Below are 24,868 nucleotides of genomic sequence, written 5' to 3'. Positions count from 1 at the left end.
CATCACTGTTAAATCAAAGTAGAATATGCTGTTTTTTTTCTCGCTACAAATGAATGCTGCAACAGATCAACGGAAGATACAAAATTCGTACGAAGAATCTACCCGAAATCAATAGGTTCCGTTAAGAAACAATGACACAGTAAAATATAGACGTTATCAATATGGTTGTGTAGCATGCGGTAAAAACATTTTAGATATCAATTCATAAGCCTGCCACACGTCCCGTGAGAAATGGGAGTCCCGATTTTCGGACCGAGTGTCCCGCGTTCCCGTAAAAGTACTCGGGACAGGCAAATGTACCGTATCTTAATCCTGTCTCATTTCTGCTATCAATATCAGCTTATTCGAAAAGTGAAATGTCAAAAATTCTGTCATTGACTGGGAATCTTGTAATTAGTGAATGAACAACAAGCTGTAACATATAACAGCTTCGAGCAAGTTATCAGACCACTCTCTCCTACTTGATAGCGAGTGAGCCAATAGGCTCGCAGTTCAGAGTTGCTCTTGTCAATTAGCAGTCAAACGGATCTGCAATCTTTGATAAAGTGCACGAGCTGAGCTGTTGTTGATAATACATTACAAATGAAGCGTTCCTATTTTGTATCAACAAGAATGCTTAAGTGCACGTATTTTTTCAATTTGAAGGAGAAGTGCCCATTTCTGAAAGCAATGAAGGTAAACTATAAGGTTGACTGCAATATTTCCGATGTTACTTTTCCAAGTGCACCTGCTGGAAACTCGGACAACCTGCAACACGGAAAACAAGCAAACATGAGATGGCTTCAAGTGCTTCTACATTACAAGCACAGGAAAGATGAATGACTTTTTTTTTTCAGGAAGGCATTAGATAAGTTAAGAATTATAAATTATCGTTTTGAGAGACTAGGGACGCAGAATTGTGCTTTGATGTAGGGCTTAGAAATATATAAATCCAACGCTCACAATTACACAGGACGCAGATTGAACTGATAAATCTAATTTTAGCAAATAGAGCCATGTAAATAAATATTGCTAAACATGCAAAAAATATTGAAGTGAGATTGTATCACTGATATAAATAAAAGCAGATTGTTGGCATACTGTTTTGCCATAAAGCATTTTTACAAGACGTCATCTTGAGTTCTTAAGGCGATTGTTTCGTAGTTGGGTTGTAAATATCTTCACTCTGTACACTTAATTGCAGGGAACGAAGAGAGGAAAGCAGTTGCAGCTTAAGGAACTTTCGCATATCATACTGTTGTCCATAACCAGAGCTATAGTTCATTGAATTGTATTGGAAAGTTTGGGAAGGGATCGAAGGTGTCCCATATTCTCATGAAATATATATATATATATATGGCAGGCTTAATATCCAGTTAGGGGCGTGCAATGTAGGAATTGCAATCAATAGAACCGTTTTGCACAGTATGTCCAAGAGAGGATACGATTAGGTAGAAAAGAAGAATTAGTGAGTTCCTTGACGAATGAGACATTCAAATGAAAGACAACAAAACCTTTATTCTTATTGAATCACGACAAGCATTAGATGACATAAAAGCGAATACGAATGTAGAAGGTGAACAAAACTTTAATTCAATGGAAATTTTGAGCTCGCTCGTGGCTAAGCGGTTAGCATACGCACCTTTGGCGTGCGAGACTCGGGTTCGATTCCCGGCGGGAGCTCATGTGGTTCGGATTCCACGTTAATCAGTAGGTCCACGTCTCATATAGCCTCGCTGCTGAAAGGGACGCTAAACTAAAATCAACTCAACTCAACTCAATGGAAATTTTATTCCATTCATATAGTCAATGCAGAGAAGAAAATGTGTCCATGGGTAATTAATTGAATTCCGTTAGTAAATAGAAATTCAGAGGTAAAACCAGAGAATCTTGAACTGCCACATCGACAAACCGGTAGAAGAAACGAGACAATATGAGTCACGGAATCCAAAGAAGGGCATCCATAATAGAAAAGGAGAGAATAGAAATAATAGATGGAGTCCAGAGCAAATATGGTAAAGAGATGAGCGTAAAAAATAAAGTAACGAAAAAACAAAGAAGGAAAAAATTGCAGAAAACTAGATAGTAGAACAATAAAGATTTATAAAGATAAAACAGAAGGTGAAAAGAGAGAAGAATTAGTAAAGGAAGAAAAAAAGGTAGAGGTTGAATTGAAAGGAAAACATACAGGTAGGAGGAAATATGTCTGAAGAATAAAAACAAACGGTTGAGGCACAGGGTGAAAAGGGGTTCAAGAAGATGAAGGAAAACAAGTTGTAAAAAAGATTTAAAAAAGGAGAATTTTTTGTACGATTGTTGTTAGTGGCGAAAAAGATACATTCATTGGTGTCATATGACGAAGTGGAAAAAAGAAACGAAAGAATTCCGATATAAACCAGTTGAATATATCCTGAGTGTAGCTAAGAAATAAGCAGTTGAATGTTAATTGACTTGTTCCTATTGCCTATTATTGCGTGTGCTACAGGGAACCAATACAGTGTTTTCGAATATCGAAGCTTTTGACATGTTAATGGTGTTGGGTGAATGTCGACAGAATTTTTCCAAGGCTACACGGCTGTATAACGAACGGTTTCCCGATTGTGCTTCGCAGTCGAGAAAAGTATTTCTTGGGCACTTCGTATGCCATTCTTACCACAACAGTATTTCAAGGGTACGTCCATCCTCATCGCAACAAACGTCAACAGAATATGGGCCGTGTTCAGGATAAACGGTCTTCCGACATCCTTGCTGCAGTCCATATGGATCCCCAAATCTCGACAAGATGATTAGCCAGAGATGGTGCTATGAGCTACATGAAAGTTTGGTGGATTTTACCATGTTCATTTGCATCAGGATGTCCCAGAACAAAATTTCCACAACCGTCTGGAGTTTTGTCAATGAATGAGCGCTATAAACCCATGTTTCCGCAGAACATTCTGTGGACGGATGAGGCGACCTTCAAGAGTAATGGCGATGTCAACGTACACAACGCTCACTACTGGTCCAACGAGAATGCTCACTGGGTACACAAAGTTGTCAATCAACATATCTTTAGCCTAAATATCTGGTGTGGTATAGTTCAGGCCAAATAATTGGCCCCATTTCTTCGAAGGTACTATAACAGGAGTAGGGTACGCAAATTTTTTGTCAAATGTTCTTTGTGATCTCTTGGAAGACGTCCTACTAACAACTTGCGAATTAATGTTGATTGAACAAAACGGTTGTCCTGAACATTTTGCGAGAGATGCCGATCATTTATTCCCGAAGAAGTAGATCGGAAGAGGAGGCCCGGTTTCCTGGCCAGATCGTTCTGCGGGCCTGACTCCGCTCGATCTTCTCTTTTGGGAGCTGATTTACCAACAACGTCCTACTACAAGGGAGGATATGATAGAGAGGATCTGTAGTGTCTGCCATAGATAAGGTTAACAGCAGTCAACAATGTTTGGGTACAAATTCGTATGTGCATCGCAGGTGTAGGACGATACTTTGAACATTTACTGTGAGGTTTTTCTAGTCCATATAGAGCCTACTATATATTGGCAGAATGTTCAGAACTTGAAGTTAACGTTATTTTATTTATCACCTTCAGTTTTATTTATTTATTTGTTTATTTGTGTTATTCTTAAGCAATTATTTATGCAATGTGTATCGAAAAGTGATTTCTGTTAAAATGTTTATACAAGTAGCCTGTTGAGAATCCCGGAAGAATAGCAATGATTTCATAACTTCGAAATTTTAATTTTTTAAAAATGTTTTATTGCTGGGACTTCACATCCAAAATTGTTTCTTACGTTGTTTTACTTAAAAGTAAAGAGTGTTTTTCCCTGTTTTAAATTGGTTCCGACCCCACAATTTAAACTACGTACTGTGGTGAAATAATATTCTCGTTTCTAGATACGTGCACGAGATATGTCGTAACGTTTCATACTCAATGGTGTAAAGAGTTTTGACGAGATATGTCGCAACGTTTGACTCTATTTGGTGTAGAGTTCTCAACAGTACTATTTGCTGGAACATGTGTTATCTGGTGTTCTCGTGGAATCGTTGCCAACGAAAACTGTTGTTCTGTAGCTTAATTCAAGACATAACAGACATAGATGCAAACCGAAAAAATTAACGAAAACGTTTTCGTGTAAACGTTGTTTCTTTTTGAATTATGTTTCCGAAGAAATTAAAATTGATAGCACTTTGCATTTGAAATTTTGGAGTTGAACCCCGTAGAAGTATTCCCGTTACGCTACGAAACATCACCACTTGATTCCTCACGTACGACTTGACATTCTGTTCCTTGTTTGAAGTGTGTACATTCACTACGAGCCGAGAAAATTACGTGGAACGGGTGGTCTGATAGTAACAACTCAACAACAAATAACAGATTTAGATTGCAAACCGTAGAATTTAACGAAAAGGTTTTTACTATAAAAGTTATTTCTTTTTCAATAATACTTCTAAAAAATCGAAATACGTACCACTTTCCATTTGAAATTTTGGAGTTGATCCAACGTGGAGGTATTCCCGCTAAGCCATTGGATATAAAAGCATCACCTTTAGATTGCTCACACACGATTTATTCATTCAACTTTTTGTATGAAATGTCTACTTGCATTATGAGTCGAGAAAAATGCCCGGGACGTGTGGTCTGATACTCCCTGTATATGAAAGATGGAGTTCTAACTAACAGGCCATATTGGGACACTCATTTCAGTCACATCGAAGGTTAACCGATATGGGAACGCGGTATGAGAGAGTGCGTTTCGTTCAGATCATTGCTCTTAATTTATTATCTGTATATTTGTGCCCTTCTGATTTAAGAAGTTCCAAATGTGGCGAAGGAGCTGTTGATCAAATCATTAGATCGACAAATGTTCAGCAATGGGTTGGTTACAGTGATAACCATACAGTGGTCTGAATGGAGAGCACTGACTGCAGGAATGAGAGAGTGTTTTGCTGTTCTGGGAAGCGGAGTTCGCTTCGGCATGGTATGCCGGAGATCCCGGGTTCGAGTCTCGGTCTCCAATCAAGTCACTTTTCACTCTTTGTAAGTTATGGTCTTTTATGTTTACTATAAGCTAAAAATTCTATTCTATAAGAAATATATTAAAATCAAAATTGCATTTACAGAATAGGTACTTATTCTTTATTTTTCTTTTTAATCAATAATTATGTATAACTAATGTCGTCTTGGGAAGCATTTTAATGTAATTTGTATTTTAAATTTGTTTTTGAACATTACCAATTTTAATCATAACTATGAACAATTTTATTAGTTTTTCTGAAACAAAGGAACTAAAACTTTCCGATCTCTTGCATTATTGATCTTCCCAAGGTATGAAAATTCATTTGTGATATATTTGGATTCATTTTCAAGAGCCAGCCAAAACATGTGTCGATACCTATCAGGTTTACATGCCATGTACTGGAGAAACCAAGAGCGAGCTTTACTTTCTAATAATTGTTCATTTATTACAATCCATTAACCGGGGGTGTAGCATGTCTGACAAACAAATCTGTACCGCATTTTAGCAAATTTGTGTTTTCGACCGTTCATTTCTTGTAAACTTGAATCTTAAAATCTTCTATATTTCAGTAAAAGGGCTACAGAACATTAGTTTGTCATACAAAGGAAATTTTCCCTTCTTTAACTAAAAGTACTTCGAGGACAACCCCTTTGTACCAGTGGTTCCAGAATGTGACATATTCCCAAAATGCATCCAATTCTTTTAACGAAATGGAGCAGTTCCCATCAGCAAGTTAACTCTTGCTTCTAATTCAGTTTTACTACAAACACACACACACACATATATATATATATATATATATATATATATATATATATATATATATATATACAGAGAGTTGATTAATTCGTGTGTCAATTTCATTTGTTCACTGTGCAAAAGTGGAGAAGGTAAAGCTGTGCAATTTGGTGTAACTTTAGACGAAGGACATAAGTTTTGTTTCGCCATAGAAGCATGTCATTTGTACTAAAGATTGAAGAGATATAGGGTCAAAGGTCAAATTTCGATTTTTTCCTTATGGGACTGCAATGGTAAATTCTGAAAGAGACTATGAAAAACGTAAATCGAAGTGATAACAAAGAAAATGCTATATGGTATGATTCTACGTCGCAGGCCGACAAAATATGCGTCAATCAAATGTCAAGGTCAGGGGTCACGGTCAGATCAAGGTCACAGGCCACCTTGAGAACCCATTTGAATACACTGAGAACAACGTAATGTCTGTATTAAATCATGTTATACATCAAAATGAAGCAGCGGAACAAGCAAGGAACACTCAGTATGAGATCAAAGGTCACAGGCAAACACAAGGTCAAAGGTCAGCCACAATAATCGATAGTCGCTGAGAAAACAGAATTTGTTATAATAAAAGGGGATGTTGAAGGACGAAAGAAAACAGCTGAACAATCTAGAAACAATCCGCACTACGCTGAGGTCAAAGGTCACAGGCAATTACAAGGGCAAAGGTGAACAACAAATATCAAATTTATTTCTAAACGAGACGTGAGCATAATGTGGGTGTGCTTAACACTGCGTTATTTATGCTCTCGGAAATGCACTGGGTTTATTTAGCATGAGCGTCAACGATCCATCTTGAGGATTTAATGTTACTTGGCTAAACAGTATTTCACTTATTCTACATGTCCGCCACCGTGAATCAGCTATCCCCCACAGTATTTCTGTGAATCAGCTGCTTAGTGAACAGTTTCTGAAGCATGATACGAGTGATGTACTCAGGACTACGTTCGATTTCTTGCCTTAGTTGTTCAACAGATGTGAGTCTGTTTCTATACACCACTTGTTTCAAAAAAACGCAAAGAAAGTCACACGGCGACAAGTCGGGACTTCTTGTGGGCCATTGCACCTCACTTCCCATAGAGAGCACACACTGTCCAGACCGTTCCCTCAGAACAGTCATAGTTGCATTCGTACGATGCACACCATCTTGTTGATACCAAATTTCATCATTCTCGTTCATGTTCATACAATCCAACTCCGGGAAAAGAAACTCACGTAAAATCCGCTAATAATATGCTTGCGTCATTTGCGTCGAAGAAGAAGGGACCAATTATTCGCGTTGCTGTGATATCCATCCACACAATTACACTAGTCTGATCAATGGAACGTTCACTGCGAACACGTGGTTGAGAACGATCCCAACTTCGAGCATGAGTAGACGAAACGGAACCATTAACAAAAAAGTTTGCTTCATCTGTCACAAGTAATTGGAATAAGAACATGGGGTTTTCATTCAACTTATCAATGAACCAATTACAAAAGAACACACGCTCACCGTAGTCTTTTTCGCAGTTCCTGAATTTCCCAGATGATCTATGGTTTTAATTCCATTCTTTTTAACAGTTTACTTAACGTTGACTTATAAAGACCAACTGCAAGACTACGACGGGTCAGAGACTTTTGAGGGGATTGAAGAATAGATACAGCTATTGCGTGTATGGAAACAGTTACTGCGAAACTATTTATAGAGACGATATATCTGGGTGTTCCTTATGACAACGTTCAATTCTGCATGAGCTCTTCGTCGTGTAGCTGAAGCAGATTTACCACAATGCCACTCCACCAAGACCAATAAATCTCCTCTTTGTTCTACCGATAAAGAAGTCATTGTGCATACGCACGCTTGTCAGAGTTACGACCAAACCAATTAATAAACCGATGCACTTCGAGTGTAGACACAAAATGTCTCTCTCGTGTTTTGTCCTTATTCGACTTCAAATGCACTTGACTGATTAATATTAACAGGAGTGGCGTCTCTAACAGTAAGACTATGTACAAATGGTGTTCTCTATCAGCGGCTGAGGCTGCCACTCCTACTATTGTCAAGGTACCTCGTGGTGCCATCCTGCTTGTAGCTCGTCCATCACACTTGCAACTTTATCGTACGACAAACGGAGGTGTTGGACTTGGTTGTTCAGCTGTTTTCTTTCGTCCTTCAACATCCCCTTTTATTATAACAACTGCTGTTTTCCCAACGACTATTGATTTATGTGGTTGACCTTTGACCTTGTATTTGCTGTGACCTTTGACCTCATACTAATATGAGTGTTTCTTGCTTGTTCCGCTACTTCATTTTGATGTTTAACATGATTTGATACGGACATTGCTTTGTTTTCAGTGTATTCAAATGGGTTCTCAAGGTGACCTGTGACCTTGATCTGACAGTGACCTCTGACCTTGACACTTGATTGACGCATATTTTGTCCGTTTCCGACGTAGAATCATACCAAACAGCTTTTTCTTTGTTATCACTTCGATTTACGTTTCTTTCAGACACTTTCAGAATTTACCATTGCAGTAAAAGATAAGAAGAAGAAAAAATCGAAATTTAACCTTTGACCCTACATCCCTTCAATCTTTAGTACAAGTGACATGCTTATATGGCGAAACAAAACTTATGTCGTTCGTCTAAAGTTACATCAAACTGCACAGTTTTACCTTCTAGCACTTTTGCACAGTGAACAAATGAAATTGACACACGAATTACTCAACCCTCTGTGTATATATATATAACCTGTTGTCCTTGTAGAACCCTTATATTTACGTTTAATGCGGCATTCACCCTTTTATGATGATCGTATACGGTTGTCATATTATTTTCCATGCTTTTTCTACTCTTCAGACTTCAGCCACCACCTGTCTACAGTAAACTTATACGGTTGTCAATTTAAATATTATTCCTCATATTCAAAATAACAAAGAAAAACTAGCTTGAAGAAAGTGAACTGGTAGCCATAAAACATACGAAATATGAAAAACGTATAAATTTTTAGTTCGCGTAAATTCCGCGTGTAGCGTTTTGATCGGAGACTGTATACGTAAACACAATTATATATATATATATATATATATATATATATATATATATATATATATATATATATATATATATATGTATGTATATATATATATATGTAATGTTTCACAATGACATCGACAATGTTTGACAGGTGATTCCTGATACCAAGATAAGACAAAAATTATAGACAAACAAATGCTTCCTTTAGGATACTTGAAATAATGAAATTCAACGGTTTATAGCTCCAAAAGTATGGGAACAACCACAGTGTGATCAAGACTCCACTTAGGAACTAATATTTGCCCTATCCAAAAATCCACTTTACAGAATCCTAAAGTCCTCACGCAACGATTCCTACAGAGGTAGTTCGGCTACGGGGATATAATTTGAAGTACTCACAAAACTACGTTTATAAGAACTGTTGTGGAAGTAACGCAGGATTCTGAAACATGGTTATTTGGATAGGGAACATATTAGTTCCTTAGTAAAGTCCTGATCCGACTCCGGTGGATTACATAGTTTTGAGTTCATAAATTTCACTTTTTCATGTTCTCGGTAGCCTATAGCTCCGAAACGAAGCATTTGTGCATCAGGTTGGTCTATACTTTTTGTATTACTTTGGTGTGTCAGGAATCACTTTCCAATGTTTGTCGGTGTTGTTTCTAAACACCCTATATATATATATATATATATATATATATATATATATATATATATATATATATATATATATATATATGCATTTGTCAATTATCAGTCTCCATGGACTTGCGGGTGACGCATAAACAATATTTGGCTTAGCATGTAAGATTGAACTTGGCTTTTCTTTTAAGAGATTTCACTATCCTCATCTACCGACATTTGGATTCGCATATGTGCAAATAACCATTCTGTGCAATTTGCTACAGTAACAGCGGAATTTTAATTGATAATTCGTGAGGTGGCCTTCAGAAGGGAATCCGCTCTCATTGACCTGTATTCACAACGTATTGCACGTAAGATGCTTGTGTTTTGTCCACATCCGCATATCTCTTCCTATACTTATGAGTTTGAGTTCATTTCACTGACATTTCTAAATGATATATAATTTACTGCTTCATCATTATCAGTAATATTTAGAATAATTTTGAACAAAAAACGTTTTCAAATTCAACATAATGGACATTTTTATTGATTTGACCTTCCTTGTGGCTAAACACTTAGCGGATGCGCTTTTGGTGTGGGAGACCCGGGTTCGGTTTCAACATGAGTTCTGGCAGAAACTCATGGTTCGGATCCCATGTTAGCTGCAACTTCACCAGTCATATAGCCTCTTTGCTGCAAGGGCGCTGAAATAAAAATCAGTTATTTTTTATTAATGTTTGGGTACATTTTCACTCTCAAAAGCACTCACTTGGAGTTAATTCTTTGAGTTTCTGAAGTGTACGAAGTATACCTTCTGGTCACATAATATTCGTCTTGGTCACTATTTAATGTTCACTCAAAAGGAGGAGTAAGAGAAACCCACATCACTAATTGACAAGCTAGAAAAAATTATTTTGTTAAGCAATACGTTTGTCAGATTTCAGTTGTTGCTATTGCTGCCAATAAAGATATATAGTTAATATTCCATGATAAAAAAAAATACCTTAATTTGTCACACATGTCAATTGAAACAAAAGAGTATCTGATGAAGGACAGGTTAGATGTCTGAAATCGTAACACATTATAGTTTAGAGTACAGTGTGTTTTGAAGCTTTGGTCAGTGTTTCGTTGTTATAATATCCAATCCAAAACCATGGATAGTGTTGCTATGTGAATTGACGAAGTGATTCCTATCTCTAACTAGATTTTGTAAACTATAATAACGAATAGGAACCTAAGATGGTAATCATGATAATTAATCTTCTATCCTTAGGCAGCTCGTTGACCGAAGAAAACAACTACGAAATCAGGGTGAGAAACGAACTCAAAATTTATAAATAGTCAATCTTTTTATGGTGTAGGACAGTTGTGACAAGGAGATGGTGATGATGAGAAAGGAATAAAATGGTGGAATAAAGAAAGGAGGAGGAAACGGAAGATTTCCACGAAAACAATGCATACGATAATTGTTCACCACAAAACCCACTTACCGCGATGTCAGAGAAATGATTACGCTGTTTAAGCAAGACAGTTCGCTTTCCAACGCGATAATTTATAATTCCTCTATAGTTATCAGTCATGAGAAATAAGAAGAAAAATGTAGTTTGTGAGAAATTCTGGAGCCCTGTAGATAATACATGAGAACCAATATCTAGAGAGACAAGAATGAGAGAACCATTGACTAATGCATGCACGACATACGTAATATATGAAGTTCTGTCCTTCATCTTTTTTTTTTTTTTTTTTTTTTGAAATCACCGTTTCATCAATAAGGAACTATGTACGAATGTAAGAGAATTATAAATTGTGTTCGGCTATGAAATATATGTAATACGAATACATTTATTATATTAACTAAATTGACACTTCTCCATTATACAAGCAAAGTTTCCAAAATATATTTGGAGGCCGCGGTGGCTCACTCGTTGAGCGTTCCGAGGGGTCCCTGTTTCGATCCCCGCTCGCGTCAAGTTAACCTTGTGGGGGACAAGCACCCTGTGCGTGGGTTTCCTCGGGGTTCTCCCGTTTCCTCCCGCTTTCTTCATTCTACCATTTCATTCATTTCTCATCATCATCGTCTCCTTTAGCCTAACTGACATTTCGTGGAACGTAAAACCCAAAGATTTAATTTCAAGATTTCGTAAATGCATTTAAATATGTGTTTCACGTCTTCCATACATTCTCTGTGCATTGTAAAAATGCAGATCAGCATAATAGCCACAATTTCTTCGGCAAGTGCTGTAGCGTTCACCTGCTTTTAATAAACTACAACATTGTATTCATTGTAGCATAGTCTTTGAGTCAATGTTTTCGATTTTTTCCACTAGTGCAGTTCGAATTATTTAACGGTTGATTCTGTGAATATTGTAGTAATTGGATTTATTATTAATATTACTACTACATGCTCGTGTTATTTATGTGTAATATTATTATTATGCAAAAATAAAAGGAAGTCCATTTTGAATCAAATTGCTTCAGAGCAACGGGAAATTTTCTCTTCCGATGCGAAACTACCTATATGTTACAGAGACAAACTTCCTCTGTACATCGGCAAAATTGTATTTCCTTTGAGAGACATAGAAAATTAACCTGTCTCAACTAGAGCATGACTAAAGTTCCTAGTTAGAGACAAAAGGAAAGAATATGTAATATATTTATAAAAATAATTGTCTTCAAATTTCTTTCGTAAGTACTGCACATTGAGCAGAAAATTATATTGAATAAGTGTTTCTCCGAACCTGAAAAACTTTGTAATAATAACAGACTTCGAAAACTTGAAAACTTTTAATCGGTTTTTGAGAGAGTGTCCTCACCTTCCGAATAATAGCTTATAGCCCATCCCTTCAAGATGTTTTATTTTCAACGTCGTTAGTTCTTCTCGGTATGCCCGAAGGTCTCTTTCGTGGGCCATAAGAGGTCACTACATATTACATGGGACTTATGATGCCTTGCATATAACTTGTTGTTGTTGTAGTGTTTCGCGTTGCTGTATGAATTCATTAACGAGCTTTCTTTCAGAAAAAATCTCTCACTGCAAAATAATGGAAGATTTGGAGCATTTAATCATTTCCCCTGAATTCATGTATATATTCCGAACCATCTTTGCTTCGTTTTGTGCGATCTCTCTTCTCAAACATCAACTCACATATAATATAAAACCTTAATTTAAAGAAAATAAGAGATTCGGTTGAAAATAAATATGGAAAATATAAAAGAATGTTCAAGAATGTTTGCAAGGTATTCTGGAACTGATGTGAAAAACAGAGTTGGAAAAGACGATGTAATTAGAAAAAATGTATACCTAAATCTCTCTTATAAAACTCATGAATGGTGACATTAAAGAAGCAGTTAATAGTCGCATTAAATAAGGCGAGAATCCAATACGAAAGCCAGAGTTTTATTTTGAAAATTCAAATCCTTTTGTGTCTAAAGTGTAAAATTTCACTAAGTATAATTTATCCGTTTGAACATGTGGAGAGATATATGTTATGTATTATCCTAAACGATAGGAAAAGGATTACATGGAACATAAAGATTACTGGAAAGTCAGATATCGACAAGTAACGACCTAGTGTACTGTCTTCATTTTAGGTGTTGTGAGGAAATCTAAGCACTGCAGAACTACCAGCAAAAGAATTACCGAAGATGTGTTGTTATGGAGTAAGCAGGAGAGATTTTTGCCTAGCGGTGAATTGACAATATTTGACTGTCATACGTAAAAGTTTTACAGATGCAGAAAGTAAAAAGGATAATTAATTTGAACTTTTTGAAAAAAAATACTTCGTAAACGGTTTCCTAAAGAAAACAATCTGTAAACAAAGTAACCTTAGAAATTTAATCATGGTCATCATACTGAGCAGACTTCAGACGTTAGTTTGTGGGAGAATTCAATATTAATGTAGATGGAAAGTGGAATATCTTTGTTACGCTAGGGTTGTCATATATAGAAAACAAGAGGTTTAACATTATTGTCCTTCAGTTAAGAAAATGCAGAGCTGCGACTCATATATGTCTTGAAGAAAGTTAACTAGTAAACGATACGCCATGATTGCCTAGAGATAAAAACAACTTTATGCATAGTCTATAGCCAGGCATTTCTTAAATTACGGAACATCGCTTTCAAACAAAAGTAGTGGAACATTTCTTTCAAACACTTTGTAATCAACTGAAATCTGTTTTAATATAATTCGCTTCTTTGTAGTAATGTATTGTGGTCTATTGGCATTGAAACATCCCAACGAAAATCACCTGTCAATAATATTTATAAAATGCATTAAATCGCATACTATCAAGGAGAAGGAGAGAAGTAGAAGCAAAAAAGAAAAAAATATGAAGAAAGAAAATAAGACATCAAATAAAACGGTTCAACTCTAAAGCATACATATAAGAATTAAACACACTAACTGATAAATATAACAAACTTGAAATTGTATAACAAAAGATTTGTTTACTCTGACAAGAACGTTCGAACTATACATTTATTTCTTCGTTTATATATTTGCCAGTTACCTGGTAGAATATCTTGTTATAAAACTCCCTAATGCAACTCAAAACCTTCATCAATTTTTAACTACAATTTTGTAAAATAAAACTTATATTCTGTACTTTTCGTTCTACCGCCAGAAAAGTTTCTTTTCACAAAGATTTCGCACCAAATACATATGCGAGTTTCCAAATAATCTAACATTAACAAAGAATACGCACGCATGAGTGTAAAGTATCACAAGATATATCAAGTTTATATAATGTTTTTTTCAGCACATTAAATTGAATAAACAAAATTTAGTCTCTCTTTCTATATAAGTTGTAGTCTTCAACAAATATCAATTTTAAAATGCTCGTTGTTCGCAAGGGAAGAATACATTTACAGGAAGTATTTTAAAGGTGTATTTGATCTTTTTACGCTGTATATTTAAATCTAAATGAAACTATAAGACAAATTTATCCTCATGTTAACTATGCATCGATACACATTTCGCAAGATTAAAGTATTTTCCCATAATTACGATACATAGCAAATCAATATCATATTTATATTCGAGGAAGTATTATTGAACTGACTCATTCTCCTCCGGCCATAGAAGCGGATCGTTTTAAATGCTTGGAATGTTTACTTACGTTTAATAACGTAGTTATATTACAAGTTCTTCCTGTTAACTTCGCCATCGTTATGCATTTTTGGTATACATTTCTTACCCTATTGCCCTCCATTCAAGATTTTCATTTCAATAAAAGTGACATTACAGAATTTCATACCCTGCCCAGTTGTAAACATGTCCAAAAATTCATTTTAAACGATTTAGTCTCATTCCCATTATGATAGTCAGCGTCTATTTGAATGTGAAGATTAAATATAAAAAATATTCCTTTCTCCTTTGTGGAATATAGCATATTTTTCCAATCCTTCCAAATCGTTTCTACTTCGTGGGCTTAAAATCAGTTTCAAGGAATTTAGAACTTCTCTTTTCCCAGATTTTTATTTCGAAAAATGCTCAGAAATTTTCACATCCTATCACACAGATGGCTGGCAAGGAATCTAGGAAGCATAATGCCGTGTACAGTAGTTTCGTATCTCAAATCATTTTGCAGATGTCATGAACATTGTTAAATTAGTAAGTCGTCTTATTATTATATATTTGCGATAACTACTTGTATTTAAAGCTACTAAAATCTTGTTGTTCCAAATGTTGTAGACGAAACTCAAAAATTTCCACAACTACGTCGTTTCCAGTACTATAGGTCTACATACGTTTTTTTTTTTTTTTCAAACTCTGGGATGGTTTCAGGTATTAAACTGTGTAAAGGTCAGTAAGATTTTATGATAATATAAAACTATTTAAACACACACACATATATATATATATATATATATATATATATATATATTATTTAGATAACTTGTACTTTTTCTTTATTTTAGGAATACTTCAGAAAAAGAAGTACGAACGATTATGAGTACAGTTGTGAATGTTTCTAACAACCAACAAAATGTTGAGGGATCAATTGAAGACAGCGGTATACAAAACGAATTAACTAGGAAGAATATCATATCATTTGTGTGTGACAAATGTAATAAGGTGTTTAATTCAAAAAAAAATTTAGGATCCCATATGGTAACACATGTTTATGGAAAACCGTTTTCTTGTGAAAAATGCGGAAAATTATTTAAATTAAAAATATGTTTGAAAAGGCATTTAATATTACATTCAGCTCAAAGACTGTATTCTTGTGAGAAATGTTCTAAGTCATTTACAACTAATCTTTACTTAAAGCAACATTTAATGACACATAACACCTTGAGGTTGTATTCTTGTAAGGAATGTGGAAAATCATATAAATCAAAGGCTGTGTTACTATGTCATTTAGTAGTACATTCAAGTGACAGACCGTATTCGTGCGAGAGATGTTCAAAGACATTTAAAACCAAATGGTCACTAAAGGAACATATATTATCACACGAAAATGTGTACCCGTATTCTTGTGAGATGTGTGAAAAGTCGTATAAGTCCAAATACAATCTAAAAGCTCACATACTATCTACACACGCAGAAAAACATCCGTATTGTTGTAAGCAATGTGGAAAAAGCTTCAGTACGAAGTGGACGTTAAAAGATCATCGATTATCTCATTTGAATGTTAAATTATATCGTTGTGCGGAATGCAAAAAGAGATTTGTGGACCTGTTTAGTTTGCAGAAACATATTTTAAAGCACAGAAATACACTAGAAGACGCAGAAGTCGCCAAGTATTATTGCGATATTTGTGGGAAAGTATTTACTGATAAGAAGCTACTAAGGCGACATATTTTATATACGAAAAGTCATGGTAATCATTGTTCGTATGTATGCGATAAATGTGGTAAATCATTCATTCGACAAAAGTCCTTGAATTCTCATCTAAAGACTCATTTGGAAGTAAAACCCTATCCCTGCACGGAGTGCGAAGCTTCATTTATTTTACACCATCAGTTAAAACACCACTTACTAATTCATTCAGGTGAACCCCGTTACTCATGTAAAGAATGTGGAAAAGCATTTCTTACTAAGTCAAACCTCCAATCGCATTTACTGATACACAAGAACATAAAACCGTATTCTTGTGAAATATGCAGTAGATCATTCCGTCAGTTGCAAGGTTTAAAGTATCATGTATTAAGTCATAACAATGAGAAGAACTATTCCTGTAAAGAATGTGGAAAATTATTAAAAAGTAGAGAAACACTTAGAACTCACATGTTGAATCATACATGTGTAAAGTGTTTTATTTGTGAAATATGTGGAAAAGCATTTCTTTTCAAGGGTAGGTTGGAATTGCATTTAATGACTCATAAGAATTTCAGACCACATTCTTGTAATATTTGTAGTAAATCGTTTCGCCAAATATCAAAGTTGATTCGCCACATTGCAACTCATAGAGTTACGAGAGAATATATTTGTAGTGAGTGTTCCAAATCCTTTAAACATTTAGGATATCTTAAAAACCATATGTTAATTCACACAGGTGAAAAATGATATATTAGAGAGGAATGTGATTAGCCGCTTTTTTCAATGATTCACTTAAAGATTTTCCACGAACATATATATGTTTTGAAATTTATGGTAAATAATTTACATTACAATGTAATTAAGATAGCCTAGTGATGGGTAAATTCCCGGGAAGGTATTTTTCGGGAATTTTCCCTGGGAATTTTCCGGGAATTTATGTACAATCACAAAGAAAATTGCATTCTATTACTATATTATAATTTCAAAGTTAAATTAGTTTTTATATCACAGTATAAATATTACTTTTGTCCCTAGAGGAGTCTTTAAAATGTATATTCTGAACGATGTTATTTTATTAATATTTTATTATATTTACAGAGTACGCATAAATGAATATTTATTTTTAATGTCCTATAAAAGTCAATCTGTTTCAAAAATGGTATAGTAAGTCCACATACTTTTATACCACTAAACAGTTTAAATTTATATGTAAGTGGATTTTCTAAACTTGAATCTAATACTGATATCATAAACATATTAAATTTTTAAATATTATAAACAAATTAGGTTGGGTAACTGCCAGATGACTCATGTCCCACCATTTTGTCAACATTTGAACATAAATATGTATGTTCACAATATTTGCAAGATACTTTCCTATCTTCATAATTTTGCATGTAACTTTGCAACACGCGACCTTTCTTCCTGCCCATTTCTCGAAATTTCATGCGTTAATTCACATGTAAAAGAAGTCCGAGTACCTTTCAGAAATTCGAGTCAGAGAGGGGAGACAGACCGACGTCTATTACAAACGGTGGTTCAGGGTTTATTAATAGCAGTTCATCTCTATTTTTGCATAATTCTAGATTCTTTTACAAAATGGATCCTTTTCATCATTTGTAAATTAACACTTTGTTACTTTTGGCTATTGTTTAGCTTTGCGGGGCCAGATTTTGCAGCTACTTTTTTTTGCGATATTCTATTCCCATGCGGTTGTTTTATGGTTTCATACGTTAAATTATGTTAGCAACATTAAGTTCAGACAGCATTGCAGAGCGAGCGTAAGCCAGTGAAGGCGGGTTAAGCTACGCATGGGAATTGCTTGCTTGTTTGAGGTATATTTGTTGATTCAGCAATTCAAATTATATGTGAAGCTACCCCATCAGGATCCTACCACCTACAGCCGAACAATTTGTCCATGCCGACCAGTTGCCGCGATCGGATTGCCGTCGCTGAGACTGGCGTTCTTCCGCGCAATTTTCGAACACGACAAGCAAAAACAGAGTCGTTCACCAAAAGAAAACAGAGGTAGAAGGTAATTTGTTGCTTTAAAATACGAATTAGGGCTTATATTTTTCTCGTATAAAGCTTTCTCGAAACAGTCGGACGACGACTGCCAAAAGACACAACCGGCAATTTCTTGAAAAACGACGTCGGCGAAAGTTTCAATATCGCGTACCAGCGGCAACGAGTCGAATTTTGGAAAATGAATAGAGCCTTCATCTTTAATGATGAAGTAAAAATTGAAACTGTCCAGAGGTTTTTCTTCTGGGTGGACACTAATTCCATTAAATAGTCATGTGGAAACGTACTCGGCATACAGTGGACGGAACGACCTCGACAAATGATAGTTGGGAAGACGTCGAAACTCTGACGGCGTGCCGATCATAAAAAAGTAAATGTAGTAAAGAGACTGCACGTAAAGGGTGTATGAGAAGTACATATTTAAAATAAAATTACAACTACGAGAGGATCCTTGACAAACATTTTGGAAGAAGACGGCAAACAGTAGACGGACCGACCGGGACAAATGTTGTCGGAAAGACGCCGAAACGCTGGCGGCATGCCGACAATTAAAGGAGCCGAAAGAAGGTAGGCAAACAGCGGACGGACCGACCTTGGCAAAGATGCTCGGACAGGCGCCGAGCCACCTTTGGCGCTGAAAAGCCTGATTGAAGAAAGCATCGTCTGGTCGCGCTTCCTGTACGGTTCGTGTTCTTCATTTGTCACATAGTGATGCAGTGTGGTTGGCCTGCTTCAAACAAAGTTTGTTGATTCTTATAGTCAAGTGAAGGTGAGTTTATAAGTGAGAAAGGGTTTTTGTGTGCAGAAATCTTCATTCATTGACAACTGTACCAAGTTGCTGGTTAAGCAGATATGACGAAAACATGATGTGTAGCTGCCCCTTATGAAAAAGACAACGAATAAACTATATATTAACCGGCTAATAGTATTCCATGTGTAACCTGGGGAATCGTGGCCTGAGTATGAAGTGGAAGAGCTATATACATGTGGTGAGTTAATTTAAATTATCCATGTACATTTCAAATTGTCATAAAGGTTATATATTGTTTCACATATGTTAATTGTTGCTGCACATGAAAAAGATTTGGTTATAGTATGTTCCCGCGCACTGGCGTCTCTGGCATGTAAAATTTGGGGGGATATCAAAGAAAGTGGTTTAAAAGGTACTACCTAGCCCAACATGTTTATTAACTTCGATTCTATTTCTTACATTTCTGCTTAACTTCACGGACACCTGAATGTATATCAAGAACACAATTACAATCGTAGGGGCCGCGGTGGCTCTGAGTTCGAGCGTTCACCTCTGGTGCTTGTGGTCAATTTACCGGGTCAATTGGAGAATTTGTATGTTTGTCAGGAAGAATGAGTGAAAGTCAGGTAATGGGAATAGTAAAAAATAAATAGGTTGTTTTCGATGTAAGCTTCACTGTAGGTGGAGGCGGATAGACTTTTGAGCGGAGAGGTACACTTGCTACGATATATTGGCGCAAAAGGCAGAGTGGAAATGGTGCGTATATGTCAAGGGCATGAAATATCATTGTGAGTTATATAGAACTATTAAAAATAGGGGGCCCGGTGGCTCAGTGGTAGAGCGTTCACTTCCGGTTTGAGGTTCCTGGTTCGATCCCACCTTGCGCCGTGTGGACTTTGTGGTGCAGAAACTGTGCTCGTGGGTTTTCTCGGGGTTTTCCCGTTTCCTCCCACTTTCTTCATTCCACTATTTCATTCATTTCTCATCATCACCGTCTCCTGTAACCTAACCGGCATAAACGTAGGACGTAAAACTTAATTTTTTATTTTTAAAAAACGAGTGACAGTTAAGAAACTGTAAAACACGATTTTCTTCTTGAAATTGCAAAAGTTTACAAGACTTAGTTTTGAAGGTAAGTGACTTCTAACTCAACGGCAATGTATTTCTGCACAGCGTACTAAAGCTGTATTTTCTTTACACCTGAAACGTTACTTATATGAAACCATAACAAGTGGTATTGAAATATGTATCATTACCGAAGCCCATATGTTTTCACTACCCTCGCTTACGCGTATACCCACCGTCCCTTCAGACACCCCCGCGCTACCGCGTGGGCCCACCAGCATCGCGCTGTTCTGACTGTCATATGGAATTCGTGCTTTTTAGTGGCCAACTAACACCAGGGGCGATCGGGGCAATCGACCTCCCAAAAAAGACGAAACTTTCTGATTTTATATATAAACAAAACCCATTCCAGAGTATGAAATTCTTAAAAGTAAAAAACAATTATAACCGATTGGAGTACGTTTTGGTAGGGCCCTACATTTTTTTTTTTCGATTTTCAAATTGGTCCTGCGATACAGAAATAATTCCCTAAAGTTAGGTTAGGTTATTTTGTATCATTTTTAGATTAAGAGCTCTGGCTTACTGCTAGAGGTGATAACTTGATTTTAACCTTTCGTAAATAGTTGTTACATAATAGAGTGAGAAAGTGTTCCAAAACCTTTTATTATGGCAGAAATACTTAATAAAGCAAGGCGGTATACAGTCTGCGCCCCTATAATACAATCAAAAAAACGTTATTTCCAAGCAGAAATCCGTACTCCAGGGGAAGAACGTCAGCGCGGTGACTGGTAAGCCCGGTTTTTATCTCTCCGCCACCATACACATTTTATTGCAATATTCTTATTTATAATTTTTACTTCATTCATTATTATTTAAATGTCATTTTCCAGAGGGAGTGAGACCCTTGTAGTTTAAAAAATTTAGAAAATCATTGACGTTTAAAATCCTTTTTAAAATAGTTGATGGCAAAACGACAGCCTGAAAAGTCCGTATTGCGACGGATTGCTGAGGCTTTTTTATTTCCCCGAAGAAAGCGTTTGCAACGAACAAATTTTGAATGCATTTGGACAGTGTTGTTCCTAGTGTTCCTGATAGTGAAAAATGTGCTTTCAGGGGGAAAATGTACTGACTGTTAAAAGTTTTTCATATTAGGCCCACAGACGCGTTCATTGAATTATTCTTAACGGGCATTATTAGCTGTTCACTTGTTAATTTTATGTCGCTTTCAAGCATTGTAAGTCATTCCGAGATACTTTCCATCTATATGGCATTTAAATCGTCTTGAGAATTTTAGAAATGTACCGAGTGCAACATTACTAGTGGGAATCCGCCATGATTTTCATTGCATTGCTACGCACTTTTTCTGCTGTTTGCCGACTGCTCGAAAAGGTTACTTTCCTGCAGCGGTGCATTTTATGCGCTACTCTTAATGTTTGCCGAGTGCTCGAAAGGAACTCTTTTAGATGTCAGGGGCCGCGGTGGCTCAGTGGTAGAGCGTTCACCTCTGGTGCTAGGGGTCTCGGGTTGAAACCCTGCTCCCGCCAAGTGAACTTTGTGGTTCTCCCGTTTCCTCCCACTTTCTTCATTCCATCATTTCATTCATTACTCGTTATCACCGTCTCCTTTAGCCTAACCGGCATAACCGTGGGACGTAAAACTCAAAATTTCATTTCATTTCATTTTCTTTTAGATGTCAGCTTCCCGATTCTCCCACAGGCGGCATCTGACCTATTGCCGCCATCGAAAAGTGGCCCTTTGCCGACTGGAAATCAACCATTCAGAAGGCAAAAGTTTCACAAACTTTTACAGTAGTTTTGCCTAAGTGTCAATCCGTGCTATGATTTCTCGGCAAGGGCACAATTGTTAATTCTAAAAGTATATAATACTTGTATATCACATTCAATTTCTTCTTTTATGGATTAGAGTGATGCAAAAAAGCAAAAAGTAAGAAATTTTATACTAGGACACACATAAAAAATGCAAGAATTATACTTCAAGAACTTGCAAGGGTGCTCCTTGTTGAAGCATGGGGGAAGAGTTGGGCAAGACTAATGTAAAAGATGATGAAAATTTTGCCTTCCAGAAAGGTTGGTTTCAAGTCGGCAAAGGACCAATTTTCAACGGCGGCAAAAGGTAGGATGCCGCCTGTTGGAGAATCGGGAAGCCGACATTGAAAAGAGGTCCTTTCGAGCAGTCGGCAAACGGCCGGAAAGGTGCATAAAATACGCCGACGACGCCGCTGGAAAGTAACCTTTTCGAGCAGTCGGCAAACAGCCAGAAAGGAGCATTAAATACGCCGGCGCCGCCGTCGAAAAGAGGCCTTGCCGAGCAGTCGGCAAACAGCCGTACAGGATCAGTAAATGCGCCGGCGCCGCCGTCGAAAAGAGACCGGCATAAGGGGTCGGAAAGAGGCCTTTCCGATAATTTTGCCAATTCTGACGATCGGCAACAGTCGGTAAAGGGTATTTTTTTTAAGATTTTCGACCGCTTGCCGCTTCGACAAAAGATCGTCAAATTTGAACAGGCAGATCGTCGTGCCGCCGCGGGCGGGTGCCGGCGGCCTGCCGCCGTCGACGGCAGCAATCTGTCTTGACGACCGTGACTTCCTGATGGGGTAGTTAGACTTGCTTTTATTTTAAATTGAGAACTGTTTAACTGTTATGAGTTAATGAAAATTGTTATGCTGAGAAAATATTGTACTTCTGCTTTCCAGCTAAAGGTTACAGCCTTTATCGTATCGATTGCCTTATTGGTTGTGAACGAAACAAAAATATTTAGAATAGTTAGTGAAACTTTCGTTGGAACTATATGTTTCCGTTATTTTTCTATAGGCCTAATATGGATTCCTGCATTGGTCGAAAATTTCAATTCTTATAACTTCTTGTAATGTGTGTATCGCAGTATTCAAAGTGTAGCTCGAAATAGTGTGGATGGGAATTCTTATTTCCTGGAATGGAAGTGATGTAGAAAATTTAAATCAAGCAATAATTATAAATTCTACAAAGTTGGTGAATAATTGAATATTCGCGTGATGTTTTTTTTTTTTTGTAAACCATAAAACCTAAAAACATTTCACTAAAATAAGGGGCTTACTTAAGTCAAACTTTATAAGTGTGGTCTTAGAATGGAAGTTTCCATTAGATTCGATTGGATTTGAATGTATCGTCCTGTATAGCAGCGAAGCATTATGAGACATTGATTTGGATAGTGCACCATGATAATATGCCAGCTCTTATCCCCTCGTCATCCGCAGTTTTCACGAAACACCAGATTTCTGTTGTGCCCTATCCATCCTATTCTCCTGACCAAGCCCCAGTATACAGTTTGCTATTTCCCAAACTTAAAACCAATTCGAACGAACGCCGGTTGAAACCATAGAGGAAATTCAGAACAATGCGACAAGAGACCTCCGCTCCATGAAAGTGTTCCAGGAAGCTTCTCCAAAATGGAAGAAACATTGAGAACTAAGGTATTGCTATTAGGAGGTAGTGCTTCAAGGGGAAGCGCTTAAAATATTGTAAAAATGCATTACAGATTTTTATAGCAAAGGATTCGGTCTTTTATGAACAGATCTCACATGTTTAAAGTCTTTAAAATTTCAAATTTGTTGGTAGAAAAAATGTGGGAATTCCCTTTATAACAGAAATTTCCAAGAAGAAATTGATACTGTTATTTATGGAATTTCTGAAAACGTATTCCTAATTTATCTCCAAACTATTGAAATATGGTATACCACTATGTTGTTCCGAACACTGCATATATATAATAATGAACCTGATGGAATATAAGGACACAGAACAATGACGCCAGAGACATGTACCTTATTCTGTGAGGGGAACTTAGAACATTTCGAATCCTTTTTCCAGCAATGCTTTAATGTTGGTGAGATGAAAACTGATGGAACAACTTGCTGACTGGAGTGAAGAGTGTGTATCCGTTTCATGTATGTCCTTTTAAAAATAAGTAAGTACTAGAGAACAAAATACCTGTTTGGTATTTTGTATTAGTTACCATAAGTTCTATTCAATTAATGCATTGATTCGTAGTTGATTACGAAAATTGTAGGTGATTACTTTTTCCTTTATGAGAATATGTCGTAAACGTTCCTTTATTATAATATGCTTTTCTAATATATCTCCTTTTCTTTATAGATGTCAGCTTCTGTTATTACATACGTCGCAATCTTAATCAAGTTTGTGGGTTCTGTACCTCAAAGTTCATCAGGAACTCCTAAATCTGGTGTAAATTCCTCTTTCCATGAAACAAATAATTAAACAACTAGAGTCCTACTTTAGTTATGGCTCCTTAAACTTTAAAGAAACGGAAAATATTCATGTTTGTATCAAAAATGGTAAATAAATTGTATTAAGTAGTTTCAAATCTTATTATAAGTGAATATTCTGCTGAAGTTGTAATATATTTAATATTTCCAACTACTATACTACGAACTTTATACCTTATAGATATAATGTTTACCTACTTCCAAATTTGGTTAACGTACTTTATACAACTTATATCTAACTATTTAAAGAAAATCTCCAAGTCACTATCGTGCACCCGAAATTGGAAAATGTTCCCTTCTTCCGTTGAGCTTGTTATTCAAATTTCATATCTTCCAAAATCATTTTTCCCAATATCAACATTAAATTCTCTTCTTTCTATCTCAAATTTTAGTTAAATCGAACTCTTATAAGTATTAACATTCTATACATCAAAGTAAAGTATGTTACAATAATCACGAAAGGATTGGAACTGTGAACGTTTTTAATAATTAGTTTCTATTGATATTCCATACACTTAAATGCCAAGGATGAGAGATCGTTTA

At 36.2% G+C, this 24,868-nt stretch overlaps 1 protein-coding gene across 2 annotated transcripts; it reads left to right on the top strand.

Annotated features, from left to right (window-relative positions):
- Positions 1-4,869: 4,869 nt before the first annotated feature.
- LOC145684383 (uncharacterized) lies at positions 4,870-24,407 on the top strand. Of its 2 annotated transcripts, XM_081756632.1 has the most exons (3): positions 4,870-5,017; positions 15,359-16,737; positions 24,195-24,407. In XM_081756632.1, exons 1-3 carry the CDS (start codon positions 4,911-4,913, stop codon positions 24,275-24,277), a joined length of 1,569 nt encoding a protein of 522 aa, XP_081612758.1. In that variant the 5' UTR covers positions 4,870-4,910; the 3' UTR covers positions 24,278-24,407. The 2 variants fall into 2 exon arrangements, with proteins under 2 accessions (XP_081612758.1, XP_081612757.1); XM_081756631.1 differs by lacking the exon at positions 24,195-24,407 and having other exon boundaries at positions 4,871-5,017; positions 15,359-20,280.
- Positions 24,408-24,868: the final 461 nt, after the last annotated feature.

The sequence above is a fragment of the Thermobia domestica genome, chromosome 4, assembly GCF_964235325.1.
Source record: "Thermobia domestica chromosome 4, izTheDome1.hap1.1, whole genome shotgun sequence".
In the NCBI taxonomy this organism is placed as follows: domain Eukaryota; kingdom Metazoa; phylum Arthropoda; class Insecta; order Zygentoma; family Lepismatidae; genus Thermobia; species Thermobia domestica.
The sequence above is the reverse complement of the archived record's forward strand: the minus strand, read 5'-3'. Positions and strand labels throughout refer to the sequence as shown.

Coding starts and splice junctions, on each gene's coding strand:
- LOC145684383 (XM_081756631.1), top strand. CDS start 4,911: ATGAGAGAGTGTTTTGCTGTTCTGGGAAGCGGAGTTCGCTTCGGCATG. Junction 5,018..15,358: donor CAAGTCACTTTTCACTCTTT/GTAAGTTATGGT, acceptor TCTTTATTTTAG/GAATACTTCAGAAAAAGAAG.